Below are 19,279 nucleotides of genomic sequence, written 5' to 3'. Positions count from 1 at the left end.
CCACAAACTTTTACCAATGACCTTCTGCTTTCAATTGTTTATGACTCTCATGAGCCATTTTTTTCTCCTTCATGACCTTTGAATGATCCGCTCACAGCACTACTGCCGACGCTACTATTGTGTGCTCCATTTCCCCTGGCAAGACCTTGCTCAAAATTCCCCCCGCTGAACAATCATCCTTGTAGAAAGATATGAAAAAGCAGTACCCTCGGCTGTGGCAACACTTGAGGTCATTTCTGTTCGTTAGAATGACGCCGTATGAACAAAACCAGCAGGCAGCTTTGCACGGAACACCAGGCTTCAACACAGTGTGTCGAGCTGGGCGCCTACCAAACTCCGGGTAGACAGATAAACTGTCACCTCCTTACTATTAAAAGCACCCCCATGAGAATGAAAGCGGGAGGGGAGGGTTGGCGCAAACTAATCTCCAAACAAACAGAAACAGAGCTCCCACGTGGACAGGTGACATTCACTGGCTGCCTACTTCCCACGCAGACGCTACTCCAAGGTCAAGGTTTTTCGAACACATTAATAATACACAGCCTGACAATTAGCGCCAAATAAGAATAAACAGCGTGGGTGAATTTACATGATGCGACAGGAGTATTTGCCTGCATTTAAAACGACTCAGGTTATTTATTTATTTTCCTAGACCGACCATGTTGGTGTTTACCATGTAAGTGGATTAAAACCAAAGAGACCGAGGCAAACTCAGGCTATGTTTAGGTGTGAATGAATATGCTTGGCAAGCAGGTTGATGATGAAAGGTAACAGCTACACTACAGTAATCCCTCGCCACTTTGCACTTTGAATTGTACAGCTTCACTCTGTCACGGTTTTTCAAAAATGTGTTAATAAATGGTTGTTTTGTGGTTGAATGCGGCCTATTATGAGTCAAAAATATGCATATTGAAGCATATTTTATGCATGTTTTTGCCTAATTTAAGCAATTTCAAGCATTAAACTGGATCAATGAACTAAAATAATAAGGCATTCAGAAGACGCATTCAGAGATATCATAGTATTCGACACTGGTCACGAGGTGTCAGTAATGTTACATTGAATAATTACTATAATACTATGATAATACTATGGAAGCCCATACGCTGTTTCCACCAATGAAATAAAAAATATCCCAATGGTAAATCAAAATTATGAGATCCATCCATCCATCCATTTTCTATACTGCTTCTCCTCTTTAGGGTCGCGGGGGTATAAAAAGTAAAAATTATGAGATAAAAGTAATAATTTTGAGATAAAAAGTTTGAATTATGAGATAAAAAGTCATAATTACGAGATCAATTGTCGAAATTATGAAATTATAAACTGTGCATTTGCCGGCTCCTTCACTGAAGCCTTGGTCACATGGCACTCTGCACATGCGCAGTTTGTATATCAGAATTTTGACTTCTTATCTCATAATTTCAACATTTTATCTCACAATTATGACTTTTTATCTCATTTGTATGAGTATTTATCTCATAATCTCAACTTTTTATCTCATAATTCTGACTTTATCTCCAAAGGTCAAATTTGTATCTCATAATTTTGATTTACCATTGGGATTTTTTTTCTTTCAGTGGTGTAAACAGGCTTCCATATAATACAGGTCAAATGTACAGCATACATATACCCCTGTTTAAAAACAATTCAGCCAATTTTTACATATTTCTGTCTTTATGCTTCAGTGAAAATGTTTTTTTGTTAAGCGGTGAGATTTCCCACTTTCTTTACCGGTCATTGAATGCACCATAGTTGCTCTGAGGCGAATAAGTGAAACATACTACTACAATCCGGCCTCAAAACCTGCCGTAAGGTGAACACAAGCTAATATACATAAGATGGTAAATCGTCACTGGAATTACAACAGACAAGCAGTCAGTGTAGATTATGGATTATTATTGGAGAAACGCTTTCTCTGATAGCTAGCTGGGACGACCCGGCGACCTGCAGTGAAGGGGAGCCTCGTACTACTGCAAGCCGTTTCAATGTGAGGAGGTTTTGCTTGCATTTCTTCTAAGGATTGTTTCAAAATCGGAGGTCTTTAAATCCTACATTTCATGTCACACCAGGATGGAAACTGAGTGTAGAACCAGACATTCAATACCTGCACATCCACATCACACATGTACTGTATGTAAACGCAAAGCCTGCACAGACACACAAAAGCAAACCTGAGCTTGATGTGCAGTGCAGCTTCGGGGGCTGGTGTGGTGATTAATGAGGGGAGGAAGGCCAAGAAAGGAGGATGAAGCGGAAGTGTTAATGGAGCTATGATAGATTCCTCTCAGCCTGGTGTTTTATAGGTGTGTCTCCAGCGTGTGTGCTCAATGGTGCGATGCAGTCAGTATGAAGGAGAAGTGTAAGACCACGGCGTTGCGTGGGAGGTGAAATATGCGCATCGGATCTAAAACACACTTATTGTAATGGCTCAGCTTACATTATTCATCACACATTAAACTGTGAGTTAACATTATTGAGCTTGTGAGTCTTATATCAAATACAGGAAGCGAATGTAATCAAAATGAAATGCTGTCACTTTCTTTACTGAGGACATCAAATGTAGTATAAGATTAAACGTTTCAGGGGTGTTTTACAGGCATCTAATTTCAGGAATCATTCACACCAAAATGAAATCAGCATATCATATGGACTCTCTTGGTGGTCAATTTGTTGAAGTGATTTCTTTATTTTTGCATGGAGTCCCTCAGGGTTCCGCTCTTGGGCCACTGTTAATTAAAGAATTATAGCATTGATAAGTTCTGTCAGCCTCGGGGCAGTGATTTAAACACCTGCTAAGGAACACCCCGAAACACCCCATGCCACCCTTACACAGTGTGAAAACAATACATAAACATTCCTTCTTTGTCCAGTTTGTAGCCGCAAGGCAAATCTAAGGCCCTCATTCTCCTTTTAGCTTCTGTTTTTAGCCACAGCTAACTCCCAAGGGGAATATCTGGCTCAAATCTGCAAAGGGCAGCACTATTTTCACCATCTAATCACTAGTCACCAGTAATTGTCATTTGGTGCAGTGCAGGAGGTGTTTTTATGACAAAGCTTTCAGGTTAGTTCAAATTAAAGGTGATGGTTTATCAGCGTGAGATGTACAGTTGTCATGTAACATTTTTCAAATGTCTTTTTGGCGGTAGACAGTGTCTATGACTTCTCCCCAATAGACTTGAAGAACTTTGCACTTTACAAGGCAGCTCATTGGAAAACATTGCAACACAGAGCTGTTACGGACAGCCACGACTTGGTGTGATGTGCTTGCGAAGCGAATGGAGCCAGAGAGACTCAAAGAGCATGAGAGAGGACAAAGTGTCACAGACTGAAAGCAGAATCCCTGCACGGGACAATCTGCTCTTATGATCTGGCAGGGGGTTTTTTCCCAATACATTTTGCACTCTGTGTGTGCACATGTGCCTGTCCGGACTGGCGACAAGCCCTCCCCGTGACGTAATGTCCAATTTCCCACACTATACATATTTCAAGTGAGGGACAGTCTGCCTAAAAGCGGACGAAAAGGCAAGGAGAGTATAGGTGACAACAACCCCCAATCTCCTCAGCTAAGTACCCAACACGCCCCCTACCTCCTGGCCCCGATGTCAAGGTGCAGTGCTCCTGTTTTTGAACACTTCACCTTCGAAAACGGACAAAGATGAATGCATAAGATGAAAGCAACTATTAATGCTGCACTTCAGGGAAGGAACTTTACTACCATCACCCGGTTCAAAATCTTACTGTTGCATGTGCACCTTCCTAAATAGACACTGTAAACCAGGGGTGTCCAAAGTGGGGCCCAGAGGTCACTTTGTTCTTTCTCATGATATATTATTAGATATCACACTAATTTCCTTTCACCTATAATGCAAAGCCTATGTAGCTTTCAGTACAGTACTGACCTACATCAAAGTGGCCCCCACATCCTTCATTTTTTCTGTACGCTATATCAACATTTGAATTTTTTTATTTGAGAATTGTATTTATTGGAGAATTACCTGCCAGGAGATTGAAATTTCATTTTCATGCTGCATATTGAAAATCATTTAATAATCAAAACAAACAATAGAGAGAGAATTTTGTGAGTTGGAAGAAAAAAAATGTACCAAAAGCAGACTGAGCCCAAATACCGAGGTGCGAACCATAAACAAGACCTATGACGGCAAGAAAATAACAGCGCAGCCAAAATTTTAAAGATGCCGACATCACTAACGACAAAGAGCTTTGAGGTTTTTAGGGACAACAAGAATCATCGGTTTGAAATGCTTAAGTGAGGACTGGACAGAGATTTACTTAAGAGATTGTATAATAGAGGCACATCAGTCACTAGGAAAAACAGCTTTTGGACCGTTGTTTGCCATACCCTGCTAGAAATGCGATCCATCAGGGCCAATAAAGCTTGGCAATTTGTCAGCAGGTTTAGTCAAGGAAGCTGATGAAAAGACACAAAATGACCACACGGCATATCTGCAAATTCATGCTGGAAGCATCTATCAAAACAGAACTGAAACTAAACTACACGCATCTACGAGGCACAAATCAAATTCTATGCAAATCAGGCAATTTTGTTCAGTTCAGCACTCAAAAAGATGGTGGCCAACGTACGGAGGATCTGGAGGAATATTTCAAACAGACGTACACAGATTTCGTAACACCAGAGTCTCATTTGTCCTTGTTTCCAAAGTGAAGTCTGCTGACTCTATCTTTTCTGTGCGCCATAGACAAGTACAGTTCCTGTGGTAAAAAATTCCCTGACGCACACAAATCGGGACGGCTTGTCATTGTTAACAGTGAGCGCGCGGTATCTTAAACGGCTGTGCCATCTCGGACAATAGGCGCATTATTCTCCACTTCTTCGCCCTTTGTTTTTGGTGGGCGCTCGAGCGCCAACAAAGGAGAACACCCTTACAATATGTGCTGTCCATGTCGGAGCCACAGTTCGCTGAGCACAAATGCCCACTTGTTAGTCCAAAATAGCCGAGCGCAACAAAGGGGTGATAAAAGAGCTGATAGCCGCTAATGCAGAGGAGCAACTGTAGGCCAGGATAGTCATGGGAGCAACAGGGGGAGAGGTCAGGAAAGGGCTTCAACAATAAATAACTCAACAAATGTGCGCATTTTTATTTTTTAATCAGTGTCTACCAAACGCCACACTATTTGATAGCGCGGAAGCTCTTTAAGATATGAGTCATGACGGGGGGAAAAAAGGATTTGAATGTTGCTTTCCCGTTTTCCTATTTATATTCTAGATTGTTTCGAGAGTCAAAGTTTCAGAACACGGAGATTAATTATTTAAAAAGGTTTAGTTCAATATATGGCCATTTTCACACAGTAAAAATATTACAGCTGCAACAATGAATCGATGATTAATCGATTATCCAATTAATTGATGAATTAATTCACTGTTTTGGAATTGGATTAATCGTTTTTTGATTTTACAACGTAAATGTCCTCTGATTTTAGCCTCTCGAATGTGAATTCCCTTAGTCATCCATAGGGCTTAAATGAATGATTATTTTCTTTGTCGATTAATCTCAAGATTGTTTTGATTAATCGAGTAATCAGTTTGGCCCTGAATGGACCAAATCAGTATGAACCAAACACAAACAGTTCATGGTTTGGTCCGCAACTAGGGGTGCACGGATTACAATTTTCAAATACAATTTTCTGGCCGATCACCGATCTTTAAGCCGGACCTGCTAATTCCAATTTTTGCTGATACACATTTTCTTTTTAGATAACTGACAGCATACACCTTCAATGTTCCAGTCTTATATTGTTTTTCTTACACATGAGCAATACCCATGAAACAATAGAAACAAATTGCAGTCCAAACAACTAAATTACTATATCAGTTCCTTTCATCTTTTAGTTTTCACATTTCAAAAACAAACAAAACTTGCACAAAAGGTTACACTGCAGACCTGATTTGAGCCTCTTACCAAAAATAAGATGTCATGAAAACCATAATTTTCCTCATAGTAGCTTTGCTCTTTTCACTGCTCATTAAATGCCAACAGCGAGCCGCTTCCCAGCTCTTTGCTCCAGTTAGCTTTAGCTTTAGCCTTTGCTCGATAGCTAGCTGTCATTCTGGCAGAGAAAAAGGGGACGGAAGCTGACTTTCAGACCTTTGCAGAGGTAGATTAGATCGGTGGATAAGATTGCTTTCATATGTAAGGATCCGCCAATCCCCCAAAATTAAGGAAATCAGCGACGATTGCCAGAAGAGAGGCAAAAATGCCCATCACTGTTTTCCAAAGTTTGTGAATATCTTGTTTTGTGTAAAACACAAAGATAATAGGTCTGCTTTCATGGATCATCAAGGAAATCTGAAAATATTTACATTAGAGAGGCTTCAATCAGAGGATATTTATATTTTTAAGTTAAAAAACACGATTAATCAAATACCTAAATAGGTGTCGATTGATCATAAATATATCAATTCATTGTTGTAGCTTTAGCCATCCATGAAAGCAGACCTATGATTATCTTTGTTTTAAGCTAACTGTTTGGTTCATGTTGATTTAGTCGTTCTAGGGCCTAACCGATTAATCGAAACAAAACCGTCAGATTAATTGAAAATAATTAGTTAGTTGCAAACATTATTGCAAACATTATTAAAAATACTTCTAATAATATATGTATTTTTGCAAATGATCATCTTTATGTGTGCCATGATGTACAACCCTGCTTATTGCTTTTACTGATCATTTGTTTACATCCACAGCCCAAGTGTGATTGTATGTCCACTTCTCGTAACTGTGGGCAGGGTGTAATGCATTTTTAATGGCTTTTCTGGTCTGACCAATGCGGTCTAATAACAGCTCTGCAACGACCGCAATAACCAACAACTTTGTGCCTTCACTTCACTCCCGCCGCTAACAACACATTTGCAGTATATTATCTTCCGTTCGAGCGGGTCGCCGCTCATTTGGATTCAATTTTACAGTGATTTGCGTATCGCCAGCGTGTAGTTAGCTGTACTCTATGCCCTATACCAATTCAAGACAACAACGATGAATGAAATGGAAGCAGTGTGCACCATAGAAAGGAGAAGGGAGACTTCATCTGAAATGGATTGCGGGTAAATAGAGTCTTGATGCAATTGAGGATGGGGTGCACTACTAGGCTGCAACCAGCAGAGGCACCATTGCTGAAAATGTTGGTTAAATTTCTCAATTTACTACCTAGGGGGAGTTCCATTTTTTGCTCCACTGTATTCATTTTGAAGTTTTGCCTTCATAAGCGTATCGGCGCTTACCATGAACACTGTTTTCTACTATTTTGTGTATCTGTATGTGGATACGCAAACTGTATTCATTTTGAAGTTTTGCCTTCATAAGCGTATCGGCGCTTACCATGAACACTGTTTTCTACTATTTTGCGTATCTGTATGTGGATCGGAGTGACTGCAACGCAGTTAAAGGAAGCTGTCTCCAAGTCTGCCACTGGATGACATCAAAGAGGGCGCATCAGCTTGAGAAAAATTAAGAAAAACACAGACTTAAAGCTTGGCCGGGCTTGTTTTGCCTAAAACACAACTAAAGTAGGTGTCCTTTCATGGATGACTAAAGGCTGAAAGCTGAGAATATTTACATTACTCAATCAAAAAATGATGAATCGAATACCAAAATAGTTGTCGATTAATTGGATAATTGATAATTGATTAATCATTGATTAATTGTTGCAGCTCTATTTAAAGCTACCAAGCTACCAAGTCAGTAGGTTTTACATAACATAAATACATTACATCATTTACATGGAAGAAAACCTAAATTAATTATTAAAATACATTACAAGGATTTTTTCTGTAATATCATCAAAATTAATCTATGATATAATTATACATAATTTAAAAATTGTATGTGTAATTATATAATTATATAAATTGTATATAATAAATCTAAATAATTTGTATTATATCCTGTAAATATAATTTATGTAATAGCTATATAATATCAATTATTATATCTATATAATACAATAGATATTTAATAATATCAATTATTACTATAAAAAATGTATACATTTGAATCCAGTTCCAAAGTGACCAATTTTGTTGATACTTGTTGGACAAAACTGGGGGCGTACATTCAGCAGCCGACCTTTTCAGTTGAGCCCCGTGATGCTAAACCCGGCAAACAAGTACCTGGACCGAAAGTCTAATGCCTCAAAGGTCATCAGCGTCAGCAATTCTGCGCCGCTGATAGCATCACTTGTTTTGCACCGAGAGTTCTGCTGTGTCAGTGCCAGATTGAATGTTTTTGCTCCGCGTGGGGTCCCATTTACTTGTTTTTGTATCTTGTGGGCAAGATATGTTGCAAAGGAAAACTGCACGGTGCAAAAGCAGGCGATTAAGATTAATTGAGAATCCATACTCTGTCCTCTAGCAGCAGGTTGTTTTCTTGTTTGCTGGATGCATGTGTGTGCCAATTCTTCACTGTTGAGCCGTGCCAAATTGCCTGTATATGTGCGTGTGTGTGTGTGTGTGTGTGCGTGTGTGTGTGTGCGTGCGTGCGTGTGGCTTTGCAGGGTATCAGGGGGAATAGCCTGTTAGGGTTATGGAAGGTGCGGTGCGGGGTGATGAATAGGATGCTTTTGTGCTGTCTGTAAAGCAGTGAAGGACAGAAAGGTGAGGAGAGAGATAAAGGGGAAGAAAAGAGGAGGGCAGATAAAATAGCAGAGATGAGAGGCTGTGAAAAGTGGGGTGTACGGGCGGGTGAGACACCTGGGGTGGGGGGTGAGGTGAGAGAACGGGGAGGAGAGGTGAGGAAGAGGCAGCATATGCGAGACTGGCGCTGCATTCGAGAACACTGCGCCATTGTCTCCTGCGCCCACAAGGAGACAAAGGAGTTGTAAAGGCAATCAACGCCATTGAAGTTGGTGCACGGAAAAAGAAAAGTGGCGGGAAACTGAGCAAAAACCATCCTCTTTGGTCACTTGATCACTATGCAGAATACCACTGTGACCTCGTGGCCTCAACCTTCACACTTGGCGACGTTTGGAAAAGAGCCAGTGATGGAGAATCGGTGCGTTCAGCCAAAAGTGTTGGCGTGGCAACCTCACGTCTCCAGTTTATGGTGTTCTCAGCAAAATCATGGAACTCAAGTGTTTCGCTACAGAAGATGACCTCCTGTTTCTTACTACACCGTATCTGCAGTGGTGCACAGCTGCACCACATCATACTAAGAGCTGTTTTTAATATTTTGGCGACGTGAGTGATTAAATTGAGGAAACACATCTTGTAATGGCAGCAACCTCAATAATAAACATACAGGGGCACCTCTGATCACCGCTGTTTTGTTGTTAAATACGGCTTATTAGTAAAAAAAATATGCATGCTTAAGCAAATTTTACATATGTTTGGCCTAAATTAAGCATATTCAAGCATAAAAATGGCTAAATGAACTAAAACACATACATAAGGCATTCAGAAGATGCATTCAAAGACACTGCAATGATGTGTAATATTCTACACTGGTCACTAGGTGTCAGTCATGTTACATTGATAAGACAATAGCCACCACAGGAAGTACTGTAAAGAAACCGGATGCTAAAAAAGAACAAGGAACGCTCCCAATGCAAAATGTGTGAGTCTATATTATACCTTATGTCTTATTGTCTCTTATTATGTTTACTATATCGGGTAAAGGTGACTATTGGGGTGTTATTTAATCAATACAGGGCTCCGATATGTTAAAAATCAGTATTTAGGTCGTAAACAGGTTTTGCATGCTCTAACTATGAAAATATTCCGTTTATAAATTTGTAACACGCCAACAGCGGTGCTCAATTCCAACACCGCCGACACGTTTCTCCGTCGCTGTCCACAACAGCAACACAACACTTCCTTGCATTCTGTTTTTTTTTTTGCTCATTCTTTGTGTTGCTGCTGGTTTTTGCTGCGATAATTCAGACAATTTGTTGTGAACATTATTTCACACTGGTGAACTTGTTACTTAGTTATTTTATTTTTTATCATTGAAGTACTTCAATGACTATTCTCTTCAACTTGGATGTCACAAAATTACGTAAAAATAAAAAAGGCATTGTTTTTGGCATGTTTTCCTTTTTTTTAACACCGATTTGGCGCAGGTATCGGATAATATGTAAACGATACCCAACCCTAGCAGGTATCGCTCTTCTCAACGTGCAGCGGGTCCTGCTGGCGGCCCCTCCTCCATCTAACGGCATTTAAAAGCTAATTTGTGACGTAACTAAAAGTCAAACGGAAGCAACGGAAGGGAGTTGATTAGTACTTCTAAGCATACTTGTTTTGCTCACTTTTTGAATGCATCAAATTAGAAGATGAGGTAGCCGCGAAATACATTTTTAAGAGATTTTCCGAACTGTATCACGTCAATCAAGTCAAGTATTTTAATAAGGCAATAGTAGATACTGTATTTGGGTGTCGTTAAATAGCGTAGGTGTGCCTAATGTGGTGGGTGGGTTTACTTGTTACCTTATTCAACGTGGAAAAAAAGTGATATTGACACCAGATGGTGACAGAAACATGCTTTCAATCTGTCCAATTAACAAGCCCAAGTCATTTTCATCCCTCATTAAGAGTCTGTGCAAAATGTAAAAATGCACAACATGAAAAACATCTGTCTTTTTTGTTTTCTTTTTTTTTTAACTCCTCGGAGGCTGTAATTCTAATTTACATTACAAATCATGGAAGAAAACCCTGAACTAGCTAGTGTAGCAGAGCCACCAAGCTGCAACAAAACAGGTGTCCGGATGCAAAAAAAAAAAAAAAAAAAAAGCCCAATCACAATCATCTAAAGCTGCTGAAAAAGTTCCATAAAGTTGCTTTAATTAAAATAAGTGTCTCAATCACAGCAGCAGGTCTGATTAACAATTAAGTGCATTTTTATGCACAAAGCACAGCAATGCTCATTAAACATTTAGCATGATTAATTAACCCATCGTGGCGGTGGCGACGGTGACGTCTGCTCACCATTTTACTAAACACACGCTGAGAACTTCCTCCGGGCAAATAAGCGACACAAATATGACGGCGCTACCTGGAAATACAATATGCAAATGATCAATGATGCTGATGTATTTGCATTCGTCTTAATGACACCTCTTGGGTTCTTTCTGATAAAAAATAGATGTTTATAACATTTGGAATAGCCCAGAATTACACGAGAGAGCAAGGTGGGAGCATTAGAAGGTCAACCGATATGATACATGATATTTAAGAGACCTTTAGAAAGGAAACACCCGGAACCTTTCTGGCTGGTAAACTTAATTCGCTCCAAACCTGGCTTGGAATATTTCTCAATTATTTACCAAAAAAAAAAACCCATTACAAGCAGCTTTTGTTATCGTTTTGCTGTCAGTTCAAGAAATAGATGTAAAAATGCCTCCATGGCGTCTTTTTGTTCTTTGGGAAAGGGGACAAAAGGCCATGAGGTATTTATAGAGATCTTATTAATTGTCAGTCGTCAAATGGAAAGAGCAGGCTGAAATGCAAAAAGGGGGAGGAGGGAGAATCTGAAATAACCTGCGAGGAATTGCTGTGTTGCTTTAATAAGAACGTGGAAAAGATACAATGAAGCAAGCTATGGTTATCTGAGCCAAAGGTTCTCAAATGGTCTCCACCTGGGACCCACATTTTTATTTTTATTCTATTATTATTATTTATTACATATGTATTTTGGGATTTTATACTTGCAAGCTATTTAGAAATGTTTCAGTCAAACCCAGCATATGTATTTATACGTATACGTACGTATAATTGCATGTCCAAAGTGCATTTTAGATTAATTTAGGCATTTTATTAAGGAAATGACGAGGAACATGACCTCTACATCCATATGAATTTCAATGGTGAGTTTATGCCATTCTGTACTTCTACTTTGCTTTGTACTTTCGTATTTTTAGAGTTTGTTGTGTGAGCCGTGCCGCTCTGAGTGAGCTCAGTTTTTTGACAATAAAGACCTTTTTTGGACTACAGCAGCTGACATGTCTTTGCATCCTGGTGTAGCGCTACAAGAAATAATAGCAAAACATAACTCCGTCGTACTGAAGTACCACGTTTGTCAATCCACACAAGTATCATGTCGTTATAGTTGCACATTACTTACAGACACACAAGGCAGAAGCGTGTTAAAGTATTCTGTAACACAAGGCTTCCAGTATGCTCTCTATCATTTCTGTGCCGAACTGCATCACAACAAGCTGAACTGAGTGAATTATTGCGGCCCCTTGGTGTCCCCAAGAAACCCAACCACCACCCCACTTTAACTGAAAGGCAGCACATGTTCAATTAAATATTTGTATATACAGTCATCCTTTGCCACTTTGCGGTTTGAAGATCGTGCCTTCACTCTTTTGCATTGTTTTTAAGCAAATGTTACATATTCTTGGCTTTCATTAAGCATTTTCAAGCATAAAAAAAAATGGTTAAATGAACCCGGTGTCAGGCATTAAAACGATGAAATGTGGTATTCTGCACTGCTCACGAGGTGTCACTAGTAACGCACCAGACTTGATCGCTGGAACAACAGGCTTTTATTGCAGGTTTGTATTGTCTCCCAACAGGCACAATAGCACCATAATGGTAATAATCATAATCATAACTCGGGCTATTTTTGGAAAACCATGATATTGCGAGGGATGACTGTATGGTGTGTTATTTGATGTGTGGAAAGGCTCTAGTAATGTTAAAAAACATATTTAGAAGGTCATAAACAGGTTTTCGATGCTCAAACTATGAAAATAGTTGATTTATAAATAAGGGATCCCACTTCACGGTCGGGCTTGGAACCAATTAACCGGGATTGCTGTACTGTACCTGACTACAAGTCGCAGGAGCAGCCAAACTATGACAAAAATATGACTTATCGTCCAGTATTTATTATTTTTCTGCCACTTAAAACCAGTATTGAATGTGAGACCTATGTTTTGTTCATCAATTAGGACATTTCTTCAAATTCATCCCTCCCTTCTGACTGTACGACATTTGATACTAGCAGGGCCTCGGGTCTCTTCAGTCGTCACTGAGCTGTTGAGTCATTAGAGCACAACATCAAATTAAATGTGGTGTTTGGGTTGATGCTGGATCTTTGCCAGCTATGGAAATGATTCCCTTCAGCACAGATGTGTACGATTGTCAGTATACACACACACACACGCGCGCGCGCGCACAAACACACTCGCGTAGATTGTGTCATGTTGTTGTTTTTCCTACCTGATTTAGACTGCAGGAGCTAACTAGAATAACAAGGCCTAATAAGCATTGAGGGAGATAAATGCTAGCGGGTCCTCTGAGGCCAATCCCAGCATGCTAACACGCCACACGGCCAAGAGAGTGGGTGATCGGGAAGCAGGACAGGATGCGAAGCGGGGAAAAGACAGCTCTACGCTTCCATGCCGCCCGCGTCCTCGCTTGCTCCCTGGAAATGTACCCGGCTCATCGCGCGTGCAAGAAGTCAATCCCCTAAAACTTTATACGGAGCAATAACGACCAACGCCGTCTGCTCCTAAACGGCGAGAGAGAGTGTCATGAAAAAGAGCAGTAGAGGAGCGATGAAGCCACCATCATCACACCTCAACAGAGGGGAGGTGTGTGTCTTTGTTATCATAATGAGCTGCAAGTATGAGCAAAAGCAGATGGCTGCATGACCGACAATACGGCCGTTATAATTGAATAACTCTGCGGCTCGTCGTCAAGCCATTTGTCTCCATCACATCCATTCAGCTCTACGTGATGCTTTTCTAATACAGAGAGAGTTTTATGCTGATAACGATGTTGTCCACCCCAGGCTAATAATTAGAACCTTAGACCTCGCTAATGAGACCTGTAGCCCGTGGTGCAAAAAGAGACGTGATAAGACTTAAACCATTGGGTCTATCATTAAACACAGTGCAGGGCAAAACATTCACTGCAATAGAGGAGGAGATAAGATGATTGACACTTTCAGCAAGGTATTCGTTCCATAATAGAGAATCTAACAATAATTGACATCTAACAATGATACTGGCAGGTGTTTCTCATATTCTGTTTATTTTACAACATGGAAAACCTGTTTACGACCTTCTAAATAGAGTTTTTAGCATTATTAGCGCCTCTAGGCATGACATAAAACCCCTATAGTCACCTTTGCACTCCTATTACCCAACATAATAGACATAATAAGAGAAAATAAGACATATTTGACAGAAATAAGATATAACACAGACTAAAATGTCAGCACTGGGAATTACTATAGTAAAAAATATGCATTTTAAGGCAAATTTTACACAATTTTTGCCTGACTTAAGCATTTTCAAGCATCAAAATGGCTAAATGGGGTAAAATGCAAATATAAGGTATTCAGGAGACACATTCAAAGAGGTTGTGATGATATGTAGTATCCTACACTGGTCACTAGATGTCAGTAATGTTACTGTAATGTTAGGTGAGACACACAAGCACCAGACTTGATCGCCAGAACAACAGGCTTTTATTGCAGGTTTGAATGATCTCACAGCAAGCAAAATAATCCCTAACACAGCTACTATTGGGGCCGTAACCCATGCCAAGCTAGAACTGAAATCTGAACCCCTGACGTCACTTCATGTCCTCAGCTCCCCGATCACCGGAACACATTTACAGAAACACACACAAGCACAAGTCTTATTTATGTCTTAAATGACTACTATATTGGGTAATATAAGTGTAAAGGTGACTATAGGGGTGGTATTTAGTCTCTAAAGGGCTCTAATAATGTTAGAAACCATATTTAGAAGGTTTTCTGTGGTCTAACTACAGAAATATTATTGACAAATAATATATAATATAATATAATAATATATAATTTATAAATAAGAAATCCCAATTCGCGGAAATTCACTTATCACGATTGGGTCTGGAATCAATTGCCCACAATAAATGAGGAATTACTGCAACTTAAATATTGCATTTTCCAGACTATACGTCGCATTTATTTCAAACTTAATGTCACAAAGTTCAAGTCATTTAATCTAGAATGGCAAGTTATTCAACTACACAAGAGCACAACAGGCTGATTATGTGTCTAGTACATTAACATAACACATTGCCACTTATTCAGCTACACAATAGCATAAAGAACTTACATGGGAGGCGGAATAGGCTAAATTAACATAACAAACCAGCGAGACGAACAAGAAAGTTACCAGTAGGTGAGTTCACCGAGCTCCCGATCTCATTCCACATCACTGAATCCATTGAATTCTTCATTGTCCAAACCTAGAGCGCCATCTTGAGGCTGTCGACGATCATGTTCACTCCTTTGTTCATGTCAGTCAATATGAATTTACAAAAAAAGGTGTGACTTATCGTCTGGAAAATATGGTAACCAAAATATTGTTATGTTAATAAGCACGTCACCTTCACAGCCTGGAGACGTCTGTGTGGAGTTTGCGTGCTCTTCCTGTGCTTGCGTGGGTTTTCTCCTCATCTTTCTCCTTCTCCACATCCCAAACACATGCAAGGTAAGCTGATTGGATGTTTGTTTATATATGCCCTGTGACTGACTGGTGACCTGTCTGGGGTGTACCCCGCCTTTCATCTAAAGTCAGCTGGGATAGGCTCCAGCTCACCTAATGAGGACAAGCATTATCAAAATAAATGGGAATTATTAATCGTGCATCTTTGAGTATTATCTTTGAGTTGTACCAACTGCTGAGGCTTATTAATGTATATTAAACCAAATTAAAATATAAATGGGTTCAGTGAACTTTCTGTATGATAATAATAACAATAATACCTGTAGTTGTAGCAAACAGGCATAGTGACAGTGATACTCGACTGTCAATCATCTCAACTTTGAGAAATGTGGCTCTGGAAGTCCTGCAGTCCTCATTTCTCATCCAGATGCCCCTGATGTAAAAGCACATCTTCCACTCCTCCTTCCTCCCGTAGGCTAGTTAGCAAGTGCAACAGTACTTACCCCCAGTTTCTTACTCCGTATCCTCACGTATCCCTGTTTCACTATGTCGTTGAAGTTGGAAGCCATGGTCGAGGGGACGCCGAGAGCTCCCCGTACAAGCCGGTTGAAATAAATAATAATGCTAATAATTACTAATATTTTTTTGTGTGTGTTATCGTGATAAACGTGATAAACGTCTCACTGGAGGTTCTGTTCGCGACACATCCGCCAGGAAGGGAAGCGAGGCGGCGGGCAACCTGCTCCCGTGTCAGCGCTCAGGCTGCCCGGCTTCAGCGGCGCGATCCATCCGGGGAGAGGATGGAGGGGAGGAGGGAGGCGAGAGGCGGGAGATACCATTTGTCAGCTGATATGCGTGAGCTTCCTGGATTGCACCATCTGTGACACAGAGGGGGGTTAGGGCTGGTCATAAATCAAGGTGCTGAGAGGAACAATGGATGGTAAATACATCAATTGAATGTTTATACTGTATATTACATTACGTAGTGGATTGCAGTATATTATGATTAGCATTGCTAAAAATCTAGAATAAATAATACAAATAATGCAATAATAAATAAGATAGATACTAAATTGAAGCATGCAAACATTGGACACTGTATTAGCTACATAATCGTGTAGCTGTTTTGCATATATATGTGCACAAGATGGGCAAAACAGGAAACAAATACACCAAGTAATGTAGTAGTTCATATTCATCCATCAACAGTAACAAGAATTTATAGACAGTGCCGTGTTTTCTGTGCATTCATTGAGTGTTTCTGTATGCCTAGACAACCTGAGTGGTGAGGAGGGGCATGGCAAGGAGGCACACCTGTGGTAGATTGGCAATTAGGCCTAATTACACCAGTTGTTACAGAGATGCGGATGCAGAGTTGTTTTTAGCACATGCTAGTGCGTCGATACCGCCTCCCTGCTTGTTGGATTACCTGCTCACTTACTCCTGTACCTTCTCTGGTAAGTACCACTGTTTCTGTTTTGTTTTGCCTTTTTTTTTTTGTTCTAGCATCCTGTTTTGTCGGACTCTCAAGCCTTTTTGCTTCGCTCTTAGTTTTTGGTCAATCTTTTTACTAGCATTGTGCTGCGCCTTGGGTTTGAACCTTTACATTTTTGGACTTAATTTTGGTTGTACTTAGCCACAGTGCGACACTTTTATGATGGAGTTTGATTTTTTTTTGTCTCTGAGACCTCAAAGACAAAACAAAACACATATTTTTTAAAGTAAAAATAGCTGAATTTGCCCATTTCATTATGAAATACGGGACAGAAACTTAAGGTGAGACTGCGACAAATGTCTCTTCTCTGGTTAGTGTGCAAGCCCTGCTGAGTACACTCCGATAAAAGCATGGTTGAGTCCCTCTTTATCTTTAAATTATAACATTGGGTGTTATTTTGCAATGTTTCTCGGGTGAAAGAAAGCAACTTTGGTCTTGTGATACAAAAACACGGCAAGAGTCTCCAGAATCAGCTTATTGGCCAAAGAAATTTGACTCTGTTAAATTGGCTCTCAGTGTATATGTCACACAAAAACTTACTCCTGTTTGGTTGCAGATCCAAACCAGACACAGATTTTTCCAAATCAGTATGCATTTTTACTTTCCAACATTTGAAATTCAGCAGTTTTTAGTCTGCTAAAACTGAATAGACAAGTTAAATGGTGCCCCCTATTGGTGACACATCATTTTACATTTTCCGTTACTGTGATATTCCACTTATTCTGCAGGGTGACATGGCTCAGGTGGGAGGATGATTGCTGGTTCATTTCTCATGTTATGTTCGACATTTAAAATTTGTCCGTTTTTTTGGGAGGGGGGGGTTGGCCGCTGACTACTCCCATATTTCTCAACCACTTCAAACCATTCCTGCATCAATATTTTCATCTCATTCAGGACATGTGGGCAATCAGGTCTTTTCTAAAAATGCTTACATTTTCCATAATTCAATCTTTTCAAAATTACATTTTTCCCCATTTGAAAATGGACATTTTCTATGTCTCCCCCAATTGGTGGAAATTCATTTCATGTTACATTACATGTAACGCTCTGCTTATTCTGTACACGATGGGATGCATGGCTCAGGTCGTAGAGTGGTCGTTTCCCCAAGCTGGTGGTTGCTGGTTCGATCCTCAGTCGGTGAATGGATTTCAACATGCACTCCAGCTTCAGCATTCACGCTCAATTTCTACTGAGATTGCTTCATGTAGTTAATAATCAATACTGCCAAAGCAGGCAAAGACGCTTTGCTGGTTTCTATGTTTTCATACAAACGCTACACACCTTCTCATTCAATAACGTCAAGAAATGTGACATTGATTAATGGCCCCTAATGAAAAATAATCACAACGCACTCAGCCATTGAAGTGCTCCTACTTTCTTTTCGACAACTTCTAATGTAACTTTTCAAATCTTGAGTCAAATTCCGAACACCCGTGTTTAAAGCGAATATGCAAATGCACACCAGAGCTTAGAGTTGCGGCTAATTTGTAACATGCTTTGTACCTTGCCTTTCGGTTATTGCTTGTCTGAGTATGAATATGATTTCCATATTTTTTGCCAGACAGGCCGCTAATAGGGAAATACAATTTTAGATTGCCTGTGTGTGTGTATGTGTGAGCGCTGTGTTTTTTTCATTATTAGGTCGCCTTGAACTGATGTTGTTTGATTCTCCCAATAATAAAACCAGATAGTCCAGTGCCCTATTAAATGATCACATAAATTCTGCAAGAGCCAAGACTGTAAAAAGCTCGGCGTGCAGCTTATACAGGCACAATGCTGCGGACAAGCAATCAAAAAGCACTTAAAATAAATGCAGGGAAGACAAATTTGGCGTCGGCCAAAGCAATGGGAAGAGTGAGGGGCTCGGTTTGTTGAATTACGATCAGGGAATTTTCTTGGCATTAGACAGCAGATGGCTGAGCGACTGTGTATTGATATGACAGGCTGCCATTACTTATATAGATTAAAATGAAAAGAAGATAAATGGCTTATATAATGGAGTAAGATAAGGAGGCGTACGCTCGGATCAAACATTCTCTGTTTACACTCTCAAATACTGCAATAAGAAAGAGTCGATGATGAATGCTGCAATACGAGAACACACTTTTTCCTTTCATGAAAGACTGCAGTTATCCTTTGGCTCACAAATCTTCATTTATTTACAAGTGCTTTTCATTGCAAGTGTGTTTTTGTCACACAGATTCCCTCTTTGAGAAGTACTGTTCTGTCAAGTGTCCCGAGGTGAAACTCATTGTCTTTTTTTGTGTCATATTCACAAGGGCACACCGAGCAGCAAGCTGCCACCCGTCCAACAAACGGCTTGTCTGTGATAGTCTGCAAATCTCTCTGGAAGTGTCCTCA

At 40.0% G+C, this 19,279-nt stretch overlaps 1 protein-coding gene across 1 annotated transcript in view; it reads right to left on the bottom strand.

The window, feature by feature from the left end:
• Positions 1 to 16,094, bottom strand: part of dok6 (docking protein 6) — a 57,894-nt gene extending 41,800 nt beyond the window's left edge. Inside the window, exon 1 of the mRNA XM_054765835.1 lies at positions 15,927 to 16,094. Within this exon, the coding sequence (XP_054621810.1) occupies positions 15,927 to 15,992 (66 nt within the window). The 5' untranslated portion in view covers positions 15,993 to 16,094. The remainder of the gene's footprint in view (positions 1 to 15,926) is intronic.
• Positions 16,095 to 19,279: the final 3,185 nt, after the last annotated feature.

Source organism: Dunckerocampus dactyliophorus, chromosome 21 (assembly GCF_027744805.1).
Source record: "Dunckerocampus dactyliophorus isolate RoL2022-P2 chromosome 21, RoL_Ddac_1.1, whole genome shotgun sequence".
Taxonomy (NCBI): domain Eukaryota; kingdom Metazoa; phylum Chordata; class Actinopteri; order Syngnathiformes; family Syngnathidae; genus Dunckerocampus; species Dunckerocampus dactyliophorus.
The sequence above is the reverse complement of the archived record's forward strand: the minus strand, read 5'-3'. Positions and strand labels throughout refer to the sequence as shown.